At 40.4% G+C, this 16,785-nt stretch overlaps 1 protein-coding gene across 1 annotated transcript in view; it reads right to left on the bottom strand.

The window, feature by feature from the left end:
- The window catches only part of met (MET proto-oncogene, receptor tyrosine kinase), a 70,136-nt gene that overhangs the window by 32,400 nt on the left and 20,951 nt on the right, over positions 1–16,785 (bottom strand). Inside the window, exons 3-9 of the mRNA XM_026174709.1 lie at positions 12,829–13,032; positions 5,331–5,459; positions 5,068–5,241; positions 3,897–4,054; positions 3,167–3,281; positions 1,747–1,883; positions 1,130–1,294 (exon numbers count right to left, since the gene is read on the bottom strand). Coding sequence (XP_026030494.1) covers positions 1,130–1,294; positions 1,747–1,883; positions 3,167–3,281; positions 3,897–4,054; positions 5,068–5,241; positions 5,331–5,459; positions 12,829–13,032 — 1,082 coding nt within the window. The remainder of the gene's footprint in view (positions 1–1,129; positions 1,295–1,746; positions 1,884–3,166; positions 3,282–3,896; positions 4,055–5,067; positions 5,242–5,330; positions 5,460–12,828; positions 13,033–16,785) is intronic.

Below are 16,785 nucleotides of genomic sequence, written 5' to 3'. Positions count from 1 at the left end.
AGTATACATTTTACTGTTGTCTTGCTGAAATAAGCAAGATGTTCCCTGAAAAAAAACATTGTCTAAATGGGAGCATGAATTGCTCTAAAACCTGTATATACCTTTCAGCATTGTTTGGTGCCTTACCAGATGTGCATGCTGCCAATTCAGTAGGCAGCTGCTCCACCTAACCATCAGGCATTTAAACTGAGGAATTATAACAATCCTCTTGGTCTGGCCCATGTTTCCAAAAGGAATTTGAAATTTTGATTTTTCCCCACTTTGCCTCAGTCCATTTTAAATGAGCTTTGGCCCAAGATAGCAGCCTTTCTGGATCATGTTCATATATGGCTTCTTCTCTGTATCACTGTGTCGCTATCACGACATGGTGGTGAACTTTGTTCACAGACAGTGTTTTCTGTAAGTGTTCCTGAGCCCATGCAGTGACACCACTGCATCACTTATCACAATTGAAGGTGTAGTATTTTGCAGATGGGTGAAACCCTGCCCATCTACACTTCTAAGAAACTCTTCCAAGCTCTAAGATGCTCTTTTATACCCAATTATGATAATGACCTATTGCCAACAGACCTAATTAGATGCCAAATTATTGTATTGTATTACTATAGAGTATTTATCTTACAATACAAAGCCCCTTGAGGTGACTGTCGTTGTGATTTTAAGCTATATGAATAAAACTGACAACTGCAGTTGTTTCTTTTTAGCACCACTTACATTTCCAGCCTTTTGTTGCTCCCATTGCAACCTTTTTAAGACATGTTGCTGCCCTCGAATTCAAAGTGAGCTAATATTTTTTGTGAAATAGTAAAATGCCTCAGTTTAAACAGCTGAAATGTTTTCTATGCCCTACTGTGAATAAAATATGGATTTATGAGATTTGTAAATCATTGCTTCCCAACTTTTTTTTTTTTTTTTTTTAAAGAAATGGGCTTAAATATGTAGTAAGCAGTTCAACTCTGGCCATCACACAGATGTGGCTATAAATGATATCAGAATTCATTATGAATCATTTGAATGACTGTTTTAGATATGAAAAAGGTTTTTTTGTTGAAAAGTTCGTCAGAGCCTAGGAAGAGTAGCTACAGCTATCGCAGGGGCCAATGGGGATCTTAATAAACTAAACTCTAACCTCACAAAGGAGCGTGAGGGCTGGATGTTGTTGATGATCGGGTCTTGGTTGTAGGTGAACTGCATAGGGGCGCGGCGCTCCACCGAATCCACTGTCAGCTTCACAGTTTGGCTTGAGAGAACCGCATATGGTGGCGTCTTACAAGTCACCATGTTGGATGACCAGCTGATGGTGGTGATAAAGATGAGGTCAGGGTGAGTGAGTAAAAACAAATGATGTATTGGGTTTTTTTAGTATGTACAATGGTAAGCATTGTCCAAGAGGCTATTCATGCGTTTTTCTCATCGGTCCTGCAGGTAATTCTGCTTGTAGAGCAGAAAAAAGTATAGAATGAGGACAAGAGCAAGAAAAACAAGAGATAATGAAAAAAGATCATTTAATTTTATTAGCCTTTCTGCAAAGGCTAATGCTAGGCAAAAAAAGTCTCCCTAAAATGAAAGTAATGCTAAGGCACAATAAACACTTGTATATTCTTTTCTGATGACATGAAAAAAAAAAACCCTCCCCAAAAAGCCCACAACTAAAAAAGCTAACTTGAAATTATCCATACAGACAATATATCTGTGTAAGCCAAACAGAAAACAAAGGTAGCATTAAGAAAAAAAGAGTGATCGTACCTCTGAACGTTGCAGATTGCATTCCCTATTGTCACCTCTCGCTTGCTTCCCGTATCCAGGTTTGCTCCTGTAATGGTCAGCATGGTGTTTCCTGACTTTGGCCCAAATGTTGGGAAGATGTCACTGATCACAGGGTCCTACAGGTAGAGAAGGAGACAACCACCAACTTTTTTTTAAATCTGGCATTGACATTAACATTAACATGTGGTATGAACACTACTGGACTACAAAGTAAAGGTATGAACGTACCCAGGATTTATGAAGAACACATGGAGATTTTAGTGCTCACGATATCAGATTTTCAGATTTATCTAGCTATCAGATCTTCTTCCATGTTGCTGCAATATCAACTGAATGGTGTTATTAATGATGGAGGGTAAACTAAATATTTACAAGAGCTGGGTTTTCTCCATATTTATCATATATCATGTTGAAAGAGGAGCTCTGAGTTTGGGCTCAGGATTTTGACATTGCTACTTTGAAAATTAGGCTTAAAATTTTCCTTTTTGATAAAGCCTATAAGTTAAGCCTGGCTCAGGTGGCCCTGAATCCTCACTTAATTACGCAGCAATAGGCCTAGGCTGCTGGGGGCTTCCCATGTTGCACTGAGCACTACTTTTTCTCAGATCTTTTCACTCACCATGCATATGCGTTATTCATTTCTCTGTGTCCACAGTGTGTTTTTTGTCCTGTCTCCTGCCCCTAAACCCCAAGCAGTTGCAGGAAATAGATGCCCTCCCTGAGCCTGCTGGAGATTTCTTCCTGTTAAAAGAGAGTTTTTCCTTCCCACTGTTGCCAAGTACTCGCTCATAGTCGTCTGATTGTTGGGGGTTTCTTTGTATTACTGTTGGGTCTCTACCTTACATATGAATTTATTTATCGTGAATATGAGTAATATTACAATTACATAAATTATTATTTTCAATATATCAAGTACTTGTTCATGTGATCATCAGTGATGGATTTCTGAGGCGGTTTGGAAAACTTGAGAGCAAGTTAACTTTCTAGCAGTGTACAAGAAGTTCGGTTGATATTTTAGGACAGCTTACTTGTCTGACATTTCTCACCCCAGGGAAATTAAGCAGTGATGCACCAGTTCATAAGAGTGCAGTTATCACTACCCATTTGTTTTGCACAAGGCTGTAGCCCAAGATGCATTTTAATAACGGGTATGTATAAAGTTTGTTACCCACTCTGTGGGTAAAAAATATATAGTTTTTGAAACTGACTCTAAGAATCGTAGGAACCGAAGAATTACAAATCAATCCTAAACAGTTTTAAACAGCAGTTTTACCATCATCAAGTACACTTGGTAACATGTGATATCACCATGTTCCATTTTTACATGTCAAGAATCAGTTGTAAAGTACTGAGATTTTCAAAACAGTGATACCAAAAAGAAGGAGAAAAGTAGTCTTACCACAAAATTGAAACCCTTGAACTTGGTCACATTTTGGCCACTGGTGACCTTCACAACGTCTCCTGATGGGGTGAGGTTCCCATTAAACACTGGGGAACAGTGCATCTCAGTCCACCTATAGCCAACCCCCCCCCAAACAACACATAGATCAGGCATTATACCCTGCCAAGCCAGCCGGCATTTAGCTTAATTCAATGATCATCCACTGCCTTGCAGGAATGCACAAAGACACAATTTTCATGGGATTGTGTGGGCAGTGTTTTTATTTTCCCCCCAATTTGTAATGAGGTTGTTTGTAGCAAAAGGGTTCTTCTGAATGGGACATGGCCCCAGTGGATTTGGGAAAGCGGAAAGTCTGCATTCAGCGATTTTTCCCAGCAATTTTTCAGTTAAGGGAGTCATGTGTTGAATGTTGCAGGCTGCAAAAGAGTTAAGGGTGGGGGTGTTTGGGGCTTCTTAACATTCTTCCTTCAACACAATAACCCCTAATAAATGTGCTCTCCCCCTATAGGACACCAGTGTAGTGGTCCCTTTGTTTCATAAACACTCACCACTTAACATACACTCTAGCTCTCCCTTTTCCTCTAAAAGGTGGCTTTTAGATACTGTGCAGAACCAGTGCTGTTTGAATACGTCACAGCAGGCCAGTGCAACTTGCACAAAACACATGCACAACATTTATTAACACTCCCATCCCCAAAAAACACTCTTTACCAAAACACAAGCATACCTGTTGGAGTTTTCTTGCCTGGACAGTTTACAGGAAGCCCCTGCCACCTCCACGGTTACCATGGAAGCCTTGAAGTTCTCTGTCTTGTCGAAGCCAAAGTTCTTGCCACAAATCGTCACTACAGTAGAGCCTCGTATTGGTCCAGAGGCTGGACTAACCTAATGCATTCATAAAGAACATATTTTAAACAATCCCTTTGACATTTTTCTTCCCATAAAATTGAGATGTGGACCCTGAACTTAACAGACATGTGCAATACTACAAATATGTTCTGAGATGAGATGTAGAAAGTAAAGAAGTGTGCAGTTGAATTCTGAACTTAATTTTCTCCATTTCTAAAAACTGCTCAATACCAAGCTTTTTCAACTAACTGGTTTCCTTCTTAGAAAAAAACAAAATAAACACACACACACACACACACACACACACACACACACACACACACACACACACACACACACACACACACACACACACACACTCTTTGAGCACATGATGCAGAAGAGTAAGTAACAACACTTAGAAGGTAACAACCAGGCAACGACTGCTGTGCAAGAAACATCCACTCAGCTTTTCTGGATTGAGGCCGACCCTCAAGCAAGACCTTCAAGCACAAAAGGTGCTTTTAGAGGTACATTTAGGGCAATGGAGGTCAGCTGCCATTTTTGTGTGTGTGTGCGTTTAAATGAAGGCAGAGTAGCAGCATGGAGTGTAGCATTAAAGTCAGAGAGAATGGAATCCAGCTGAGCTTAGTTGAGTCTGACAATGCCAGAGCAGAGTTTAGTAGTTCAGTGCAGCTGTAAAACGTTTGCCTCTCAGGAAGCACCTTAACCTTCGTAAGTACTATACAAATACAGTGCAAACACGTGCAGATGAAAGGCTCAACAGACAGGTTACATGAACAGTATTTGGCAGGAGAAGAGTAAGAGACAGTCTGTGTAAGGTATGAACACAGCATGGTGTGATTGTATGATACATGGTTAAGGAAACACAGTCAGGAGAAGTTACTTAAGTTTGCTTTTTATTTCAGAACCACTGAAGAACATATAGAAGAAACCTAAAAACTGAAATATCAATGAGCTTTAATAGCGCTCATTTTGGATGACCAAATCATGCCTGTGGCTAATGATGAACACGCAAAACATGCACAACCTTTGTGTACTGTGGTTACCTTGGTAATCTCAGGTGTGCAGTAGTCCTGGGTCCAGATGGAGGAGGTGCACTCGCTTGCTCTTGTACAGCGTCCATCACACCAGCCACATTCTGTCACTCTTGACGACAACAAACACGAAATGCATGTGGTCAGCTGACCACAGCCGGGGCCAATTAAAGGGACCTTAGTGATCTAGGTGGGCAGAATTCAGAACAAAAGAACTTAATATAAAAACAAACAAACAAAAAAGGCACAGGCGCATTCCATAATTAGTGGTTTACCTTGTTTCCTGTGGCCATCAGAATGGCTCCATCTGAATGGTCAGCATCGAGCAGTGCTACACTGGCGGTGACAGGTCTCGAGTCCAGGTGGATGTTGACATGGGGAGAGGCAAATCGGGAGAACAACACCTAAAAGAGGGAAACATTACTGCAGTTATCCTAAAGGGGTTTCAGTTCATACCGATGTCTGTCATATACTTAGATTAGATTAGATTAGATTAGATAGAACTTTATTAATCCCTCGGGTGGGTTCCTCTGGGAACATGCCTGTGACAGAGTAAAAATATAAGTATGAATATTTTATAAAGACGTGCTAAAATAGTATGGGCATATTTGTTGGTACCAATAAAGCAACTATTAATCCTGGCATAATATTCACGTTTTAAACAAAGTTTAATTCAATTCAATTTTATCTTTATAGTACTAAATCGCAATAATAGTCACCTCAATGTGTTTTATACTGTAAGGCAAAGACTCTACAATAATAATCTAACAAAGTAACAAAGTATTTAATCTTAATTATCAACACAGGTGTCTTTGAGCTTTTCATCAGACATTCAGCTTACTTTGGCTGTTGCTTAATCAGGTATCACTGTATGCAACATACTGAACATTAACCAGAGAAAGCAAAGGAGACAGCTGTCTGTGGATCTCCGACAGAAGATTATAGATATTAAAGGTTAAGACTATCTCCAGAGGTTTTGTGCTCCTGTGACCACGGTTGCCAATTTTCTTACAAAATATAAGCCAACCTTCCAGGATGTGTACAGAAGGAGAATTACAACCCGGGTTCATCAGAAGTGATAGTGTGGATGGTAGAAGAAGAGTAAAGAAAGCCATTCAAAATCTTGTCACTATCTGATCACCCCATCCTCTGCATGTTAAACAATAACGGGTTCCATGGAAGACGAACCAAGCGGGCTCCTCTACTGACGGAAAAATACAAAAAAGTGAAACTGCATGTTGACAAACCCCAAATTCCTTTGGACTGAGGTAAAAGTGGTGATTTTTTTTTCTATCAGCTTTAACAAAGGACACCTAGTGTACCTACTGTGAACATGGAGCGTCAGAAAGCTTAGCCCCAGGTTGTGGGTCCTAAAACAGGATAAGGACCCACAACAGAAAGCTAAAAGCACTCAAGAATGGCTGGAAAATAAACACTGGACTACTTAAATGGCCCTCCATGAGCCAGGATCTTAATCTTCTATTGAACATCCATGGGAACAGCTGAAAATATGCAGTGTGGAGACACTACACTGGGCAAGACACTTTACCCTACTGCCTACTGGAGTTGGCCAGAGGGGCCTCGCTTCTGTCAGTCTGCCCCAGGGCAGCTGTGGCTACAACTGTAGCTGCCTCCACCAGTGTGTGAATGTGAGAGTGAATGAATAGTGGAATTGTAAAGCGCTTTGGGTGCCTGGAAAAGCGCTATATAAATGCAATCCATTATTATTATTATTATTATTATTATTATTATTATCATTATGGCGTGTTTGCATTTCTTTAATTGTATCAAATATTTAACTGAATCAGAAATCAAAAATAAAGTCAGATATGTGTTAAATATGGAATAAACAACACGAGATGGCAGTTACAAGTCTTTTCAGAGATGGTACCAACCAATTTGTTCACGTCTGTATAACGACAACATCATCATCACAGTCCCAACTCTGGTACTGCTTATATAATCTGAAACTGACTGCAACATGTATCAGAAGAAGAAGCCACCCGGAGACGATTATCAAACAAAAATGTAGCCATTCAAAATGATCTAGTAACAAGAGTACTACTTTCTAAGAGAAGATAGAAACAGGACTTAAGCAGTTCTCTCTCTTTTTAAAAAAAAACAAATGTACAACAATACATTGCGTTAGCACCCAACACACACCTCCCACCACTAGCCAACCCCCATTTTTTAAGCAATCAGCACTCAAGTCAGATCAGGACACCTGATAAGTAGGTGGAGGTGGAGTTATTTTCCTTTGTCACCTCTGTTTTTCATTATTGCTATATTTATTCATAACAGGGGAAACTTGGGAAACATTATATGAACAATAGCAACGCTGGAAGATTGACTTTTTATTGACATGAAGGAAAACGATCCAGAATGTGTCATCTTTCCTGAGGCAATTCTTCATTGGATTTTGGCTCACTTTAAAAGATCTATTGTGCAAAGCAGAGTTGACACACACACTCTATGTATACTCGAAATTTCCAAAACAGGAACTTCACATGTGTAACCAATGGTAATTATAATCTGTCTTAACCTAATATACCAATGGGAATGGACTCAATATAAATGTTATTAGCTAATTTCAGAAAATCTAAATGGCTGGACAATTATTTATAGCAGTTTGCAATATAATTACCAACACAACATGTGTTAAAATAAATGGAATGCCACATTTCCCCAATTGATTGTTTCGGTTGAAAAAAAAAAAAAAAACCCAGCCCAACAAACACCATTATACATTTTGATATTTTCTCTAAGAGCTACGTGTCTGGAACATTATTTAGTAAACAAAACGGCCGAGTACCCGTTTCACTAAGCCTATGCAAAACACAATATCCACAAAAGAGTCTTAAATTAACTCCAAAGGTTTATCATTAACATGATTTATGTGTATTCAAACACGAACAATGACACAGTAATGAAACTATAGAAATCCGTGAATGGAGTGGGAAGTTTGCTTACAACAGCTGGACTCTGAAAAAACATGGTGTCCTCATACTGAAGCTGGCATCTTTTCATCTCCTGAAAAACTTTAGTGACCATTTGATCTAAATGTCTCAGATTTGTCTTTTAGCCACATTTTGATAGTCTGGCAGTACTTCATGTACCCTGCCTTTGTACCAAGGCACTTTTTTCTACCCTTAACATTCCTCAGGGATTTTGGAGATTTGGCAGATTTGTCGGCAGCACATCCGAGAGACAAATCTTCTGTCCCAGCACATCCCAAAGGTATTCTTTTGGGTTGAGATCTGGTGACGGTAAAGACCACTGTGAGTACAGTGAACTCACTGCCATGTTAAAGTAACCAGTTTGACTAATGTTTGAGCTTTGTCACACAGAAGGAGCCCATCAGAATATCTACATACTTAGGTTGGCAGTGGGCTTTGAAAAATGCTCACTTAGTAATAAGGGGGCCAAAGTCTGCCGCCTTTATACCACCATGAATATCACCAATAACTGGCGATACAAGCAAGATGGATCCATGCTCTCATATTGTTTATGTCAAAACCTGACCCTATCAACCTGATAAGATAAGAGACTTATCAAACAAGGCAACATTTTTTCAGTCTTCTATTATTCATTTTGCTGAACCTGTGTCAACTGTATCCTCAGTTTTGTGTTCTTAGTTCTTAGTTGTTATTAATCTCTGCGTCTCTTCCACAGCATGTCTTTTGTCCCATTTTCCTCTCCTCGCCCCCAACTGCCCTTCGCTGAGGCTGGTTCTGCTGGAGATTTCTTCCTGTAAAAAGTGAGTTTTTCCTTCCCACTGTCGCCAAAACACATATAGGGGGGTCGTCTGATTGTTGGGGTTTTCTCTGTGTTATCGTAGCTTTACCTCACAATATAAAGCACCTTTAGGCAGCTGTTTGCCTGAATTGAAGTGAAATAAATGTAATGGGTTGCTGAAATGTGACTGGCTGATTAGATATGAACATACCATGTACCTAATAAAGTGGCCAGTCAGTGTATGACACCCCACTGCTGTGAATGCACAGTTTTCCAAACGTGGGAAGCCAGGGGATTTTACAGATCCTTCCAGTGCTTTCAGGTGCTGCGGCCATAACCTCCAAAAGGTGATGGATGGTTAGAATTAATGCTTTTGACACTTTTGACAATCAGTTAGCTTGATGCTTGCAATACAATTTACTGTACTTACATGCAATACATGACCACATGTCATCAAATATGAACAGAGCTTCAAGAAATGATCGAAAGCACATCAATTTTCCCCACACACGTGCACACGCACCCAACACCTGGAACACCATTCATCACTTGTGGTTATGCTGCAATTACAGACCTCGCAGCAAGCTGCACAGAACAGGGTCTCTAATAGGGTGTGCGGTTACACCAGTGCCATTAAACCTTTTAAATAATACACTCACCCACCTACACACATTTTTTTCCACATCAACTCTGCAACACTATTTATACTCAAAAAAGAGAGTTGTGGTATTGGAAACACAACAAATCATGTCCAGCATATCTCCAACACACTGACAGGGCCCTGCAGGAACAAGGGCTGCGTTATAGCTGTCATTTCTGGTTCAGTACAAAAAAAGTTACACAATGCACTATTACACAGTTGCTTTGCATTTACACTGTTGATATCCAGACCTGGTTCAGTTGAAGCGCTCACACAGAAACACTGTTACCTCTATCAATCTGGACCTGACATGTAATGACTGGCTAACCATACTTTGTTGCCTCGTTTGAGTTTGGTAAGAGTCCCTCAATGAGAAGTTACTGCAAAACGAGAAAACAAACATGAATAAATCAGTAAATCTTCTGTCCGTTTGTGTGGGTCAGTGTCCCGTAAATCCCTACAGTTCTGTGCATTGTAAATTTTAAATGTGATTTTGTTGGTTGGCTGATACACGGCTTGCCCTCGCCCTCACCCTCAGAAATGTCTGGTTTTCCTGCATCATTCTTCCCACTGTTTGGGCCTCATGATCAACATTAGCTTTGTATCATTGAATATAATAGGTAGCTTTCCTCTGGGGACAAGGCCATACAAGAGGAATCTCTCTGGAGGGAATGGCGGCGTAAATTACAGCTTATTGTATTAAGCAGGCAGGGGGGAAATTTGGCCTATAAACACAGCTACTGTGTTATTCCCACAGTGGCCTAAGTGAAGTCGAGGGAAACACTTCCTGAGCCAGAATGGAGTCCATCGGGGTGAACAACACTCTTTCTTTCACTGCCTCTACCCTATGCTCCCTCTCACCTTGTCCATTGGGAACAACCAGGAAACTGAAATACATGAAAAGTTGACATATTCTTTCTACCGCACTAACAATGAAATGAACTGCTATAGCAAAGACGACCACCTCTCACAGCTTCTTGTCTTGTTGTTGCATAGCTTGGGCTGAGACTGACCAGGTGGCCAGAAGGTCATCAGTTCAAATGTACGCCTTCCCAGTTTAGGACTAGAAAAGCTAATGAGCCAATGAGCCAACAAAATTTTCATGGTAAACACAAAGTGGTTAGAATAGATAAACGGTGAAGTGGGACTACAGTGGTTTGGTTCCAGGTGGAGACACAACCTTTTGTGGTTTTGTTAGGAATAACATCTGAGATACCTGATTTTATGACCCCTTGTGACAAAGGAGCAACTGAAATAGCTTTGAAGTAGTTTGTGTCAAAATCAAGTGCATCTAAAATTCACAAGCAATGTTTGCACCCATACATTTCCCACCTTTGTGACTAGAAAACCAGAGTTTCCCTCAATGTTTTATAGGGAAGGTGCTTCTTCTGCTAAAAAATTGATTGATGGAAATTTTTAACCCACAGCAAGCAAGACTGTTGCACTCCACGGGTTAAAAGTAGGTAAAAGCATGAATGAGAGAAGATCAATCCAAAAAGCAAAAGGTTTACTTATCATTTTTTTATGATCTTACAATATCTTCCTAATGATTTTCACTAAGTTTTCTTTGTTCATTTGGATTTCATGCCTTGGAAATATCTTTTAACCACTATTCCTGATCAGCGTCTTTCCCTCCTGACTGTTGACTTTAATGTCCCTCTTTGGTCCGTTTTTAGAAAAAGATATTTGTACGCAATAACAAATGAAATGGCGAGCTTTGCAGTGCAATACAGCTGGTCTCCTCTTCAGACTTTTAGCTAAAACAATGAACCACATCCAATTCAGGCAGCCACAAAAACGCAAAAACAGAACTGAAGGAGGGGCTGGAGTGGTGGTGTTTGACGGTACAGAAACGCATAGCAACAGCTGCACGGGACGCTCAGGGAGTAGAAATGTGGCGTGTGAGAGAACGTGTCAGTGAAACTCGCCGTTCACCATCAACGTGTCGTTCGACTTGTAAACCCCCCTCACGCCCCACTACCATCGTCTCTACCCTTCCTCCATCCTGCGCTGCCTTTCCGTGCAGCTGTCAGCCCTTTTTTCCACATCTTTCTTGCTGTTCTTTTCCATGCGTCTTCTCATTCTTGTGTTTCAAAAACACGTGAGGTAATTTAGTGTTTACTTTATGCATTTCATTCCATTTGCCACAGTTTTTTGTTTTTATTATTTTTTACAGACACACCAATGCACCACTTGCTGCACTTGCTGTATTTTCAGCTGCAACCCTTGCATGCATAGTTTTATTGTCCGAGTAAATGACTTCAGCACCACAAGAAAACTGAAAGTAGCTGCAGATGGTGAGTCACAGTCCAAGATGCAGCTACACAGGCTTGTCATATTGACTTAATTAAACTGAAAGCCAAAATGTTATGTTTTACCTTGATAATCCGCCCTTGCATGACTCTAATTAGCTAAAGTACCTCTTACAGGCTAAATATTCATTTGAACTTCAGGTGCATTGGAATTAAATACTAAATGACTGCATGTGGTATTTATTAGTCTTAAATGTGATTCCTTTTAAACTTGTGTTTTTGTACTTTTCTATCAAGGCTTAAAGTTACGTTGTATGCATTGTGTATGCATTACCAGAGTAGCGACCTCTTTGAGGTGTGTAGCCACAAAAGTACTGTTAATTTTTTGTGTTTTTATTGCTGCTAGCTGTGCTTATAAGGTATGATTTTGAAAGTATATTTAACATAATTCTCTGAATTCTCAGAGAAAGTTTTAGCTTCTAGTTTGTTAGATCACAGTCTAGTATTAATTTATTGATATTTCATATTTTACTAATTTTCCGTAATATGTGTAACATGGAGATTGTGGAAACTACTTGCTAACCAGTGTAGCTAGCATTAGCTGATAGTTTAGCCCTGCTGTTCAAATATGGCCATTTCTGGCTTAAAAACATCTGGCTCTATAATTCAAATCACACATCCTTTAAGAAAATTAAATTAATAAACTGAGGACCTTGAAATTCTGCCTTTCTTTTATAAAGTCATCCAATAACATCCTTAAAAAGAATGACCAGAGGCGTGGAATCTACTGCTGGTCTGAGCACTAATAGCCTAAATAGGGACGGTATTTGCTCAGATGACTAGTTAGAACATAGAGTTCTTTGAAAGCTCACTGAGCATAGTTCAAAGGTAAGCAAACTGTGAAAAACTGGAAGATTCTGGAGCTTGCTGATAGTTTCCCCTAACCTGCTTCTAGTTAAGACACCTGGACTTGTTTTCTCTACTGTGTCTCCTGCAGGACACTTTCACCCGACATCGATCAACATCCTGGCACATTTACATGAACAGTGAGATAGGGAAACTGCTTTAAGATTATAAATGCAGGCCTGTAGAATACATTGCATGCATTTGACAGGCAAATTAAGACACTGACGGTGACTTGTTTACCTGTATTTGACGTCCATCAGCAGTTCCTAGGTATACCACAGCACGACCGTGGACTGGCACCACAGTAATTGAGGTCACCAAGGTGTTTGTCAAGTCTTTGTGCCAGTATTCTAACCTCTGGTATAACTGGGTCACCTGTAGGCGATATGTGCTCTCTTTTCCTTCGTGGATTCCTTCATGGGGGTCGCAGTCATCTGATGAAGTCTGCAAAGAAACCACAGGAGTCAGTGGGAGAAAATTTCCTCTAGCGTGCCACAATAATAATAATATACATGGACATAATAGTGGAGAAAGTACTTTTTGCTGTGGTTAGAGACATGATACTGATAGGATATATGATGTAGCCAAGAAATGTCAAATACCAGTGTGGTCATGTTCAACAATGAAAAACATCCGATATGGAACATATAATTAAAATCAGTAAACTTGGATAAGAATGAAAAATATGGCATAACCATAAAAATCTGATTACCAGAAAAATAAAACAATATACTTTTAAGCGAGATCTGATCTCTTTGTCCAAACAGATTCTAAAAAACGACTTGTTATATAATATCATGTTGAGCTATCTTATTTCATTTCTGTTCAGTTGGGGGAGGGTCAGGAGCCAAAACCTCCTAAGCCCACTCTTAGCTACTCTTTCATCAAACCGAGCTCGTAATGGAGGTCTCAGTGTGATAGTACCTCTAGGGCAAGTACATGCTTTGTTGAACAGAGGTTTGAGGACTGGAAGATTTCATGGGAAACAGCGAGGAGATATTCATGCTGTTTTTCATTCCATGTGCAGTTTTTTCTCCCTCCAACTGGGAAACCCCACTTTTTCTCGCTTTCTCCACCCTCCTCCTGTTTTTCTTTGTCCTCGTGAGTTTAGAACCAAAATCTGTTACTCTCTTAGTTTGCAAATGCTGCTGGGTTGTTCACATTGTTGTGTCTGGAGCCTCTGGAGCATACAGTGAAAGCACAGACTGAAGCCAGAGTTGGATTCAGGGTCTTTTCTCTTTCAATAACCACCCCCCTCCTCTTACTGCCCAGCGCTGCTCTCACTGTTCGGACTCTTGTGTTTAGTCATGGCCTTCTGTCCTAGCCTCGGGTTTCATTAATTATTAATGACCCAGAGAGTGGCGGGCCTCTTGTGGCTCTTAAGGTCCTTGACCTGGCTGCTTGACCAGACCTCCACTTTCTGTTGTCTTCTCAACTTCAGTGGTTGACAACCTTTTCTTTGTAGTCACAAAAATGGGCAGGCCGTACAAGCAGAATGATTGCTGAAACTTGTAGACAGTCTCAGTGCCTCGGTGTGTACAGCCCTAACAGTTAACGTCTACCACTTAATGCCACACAGAAATGTTCATGACTTTGGTAGTGACCATTTATTGTGCACAAAAGGGCAAAAATTTAATTGGCTGCCTCCAAAACTGCTAATCACTTACAGGCTCATTATCCTTTTCTGGTTCTATCTAAAGTAAGCTTGGGTTGTTATTTGCGGTGTGTGTGAAATATGCTGCATCATTTGTTTAGTGTCAAGCTTTGAAACTCGGGAGAACAATGGTGAAGTAATAAATCTGAAGGTTTTTTGTTCAATTTCAGTGATGTTACTTAAACAGAGATAAACAGGACCTCACGGAGAGGAAGGCAAGGAAAGCAGAAAAACCTGGCTGACTTACAAGCATGCTGCAACAAACCTTGGTTAAATTAAATATCCTCAAGGCCAGTGGTTGCAATTACAGAGACAATGGCTAAGTCAAAACCAGCAAAAATGTGGAGGAAATTTAAAGCTGGCAGAAAGATTGGCTGTTTTTTTTTTGTTAAGTCCACAGCTGGCAGGTGATGAAGCCAGCTGATATGGATGGAATTGCGAGGCTTTAAAGAGGAACATTTTTTCAGAAATGACACTTTGCGACTGAAATTGATTTAGACTTGGATAAGTACATGGACACGTAGGACAGTAGACACACAGGACAGTGTAAGGGCTGAGGCAAGAGAAACACCTCTTCTTCAAACAAGACACAAACCTGTTTTTTATCTGTTGATGTGTATGTGTAAGAACACCTTCACAAAGTCTACCCTTCTCATACATTTGATCACAACTCCAAGCAGAACATCAATATCACTGAGCACATATGAATCGGCGAAAACTCTACCGACTTTCCTAAAACTACAGCAGATGGAGATGTCACGATCACTACAGAGATTACACCCTGCAGCTCAAAAAACAGGCCCCAGGCTGATTATTTTCAGAGCAAACAAACAGGACTTTAGGTGTTTGTTGAAGTGGAATAGGACGTTGGGTGATAGAGCAGAAAGGGTCTGGGAGGCATCCCTGTGCTAAATTATTTTGAAAGATCAAAGCAATGAAATTGGACAGTCGAAAAGACTGTTTTGACAAGCTTCGTTTGAAGCACCGCTGCTGTTATCCTTGGCTGTTTCTTGGCACAGAGACAGAGAGTTTGCCACAGAGTCAAACAGGTTCTGCAAGAGGGTGACGTTTCCCTTAAAGTCTGATAGAGACTTAAATTAAATATTTTTATTCAGTAACTGCCAGTTAGAAGAAGTGCAATTTCAACAACTGACAGTCAAAAAAAAAGAGGAACCTCAGAGGAACTCTGCAAAGAGCACCTCACTATTTCCACAATCAAACGTCAGTATTAATAAAAGTGTTATTAATCAATGACCTTAGTAATTCTAAGTTCAAACCAACATTTTCACATTTTTCTTACATTCATCTTTTAGAAGATTTATGGTGTTGGCAAGCTGTTCTACATCTTTCAAGCCATTTTGTGAACATGTCTTCCAGTCGTGTAACAGGCACCACGGGGCACATACATGAGATACTGTACACCTTTTGCTCTGTACTTAACCAGCAGTTATTGTCCCCAAAACAACGGTCCTGCGATAGGGTTTCGGCGTTGTGGAGCTCCCAAAAGCCTGGGGCACTGCTCAGGAGAGTCAAGAGAGGGGTGAAAGGTGATCCACATAGGCTTCAATGTCACTTTCATATTCTCGCTGTTGCTCCTGGGTCCAGTGTGAAGAGATACACTAATACCTGAATTATAAAGCATGGACTGGGTTACAGCCAGCAGAGGCTTTCGGTATGACAGTGTGTTCAGTGCCAATCCAGGGGAAAATGATTAAAAAAAAGGTTAAAGGCACTTTTGCTAATATAAAAAAATGTAACGGTTGTTGTGGGGGTATAACACTGTGTTAGCAAACTTGCACTCATGAAATTCAGGAGGTCTGTGTCACTGCTGGCCTCTCAGCTGGCACTCTCCCTCAAATAACCTTTGACCTCTTGATCGCGTGTGCGATTGCACACTCCAGACAGCAGGGAGGTTTGGCTGTCGTTGGGGTGTGTGTGAATGCAGTTTTTCGAGAAATAGAAAGCAAATGCAACGTATGGGCCCAGAATGTCTGTGTACACGTGTGTGTATGTTTGCAGCAGGGTATTGTTGCACTTATGTTGGGACACACATTACTGTACCCCACCTGGAGTCAGTATGCACGATACTCTGCAACCTGATCTCAACAGCTGTAACAACCATGATGTGTGTGTGTGTGTGTGTGTGTGTGTGTGTGTGTGTGTGTGTGTGTGTGTGTGTGTGTGTGTGTGTGTGTGTGTGTTTAAAATGCACAGGTGGCTGGTACCAATATGCAGTCTGAAAGTGTGTGTTGTAGAGAAAAACATCTGCACACATAAACAGGTCCAACAGAAGACAGGGAGAATAATATGTGACGATTGTAGTGAAATGTGACCACGTCTTCTAAAAATGTGAGGCATATGTGTATTTGTCAATAACCAAATACTTAAACCACACAAGTATGGCATATTTGAGTTTTATTAATCTGAACAACCACTGCATATTTGTAGAGCTTGTGGTTATGTAGTACTCAGAATTCTTGAGCTTCCCCCATGTGCTTTGAATCAGTGTTAAACAAAAAAAAAAAACCAAACATTGTTATTGT

The sequence above is a fragment of the Astatotilapia calliptera genome, chromosome 7, assembly GCF_900246225.1.
Source record: "Astatotilapia calliptera chromosome 7, fAstCal1.2, whole genome shotgun sequence".
NCBI lineage: Eukaryota > Metazoa > Chordata > Actinopteri > Cichliformes > Cichlidae > Astatotilapia > Astatotilapia calliptera.
The sequence above is the reverse complement of the archived record's forward strand: the minus strand, read 5'-3'. Positions and strand labels throughout refer to the sequence as shown.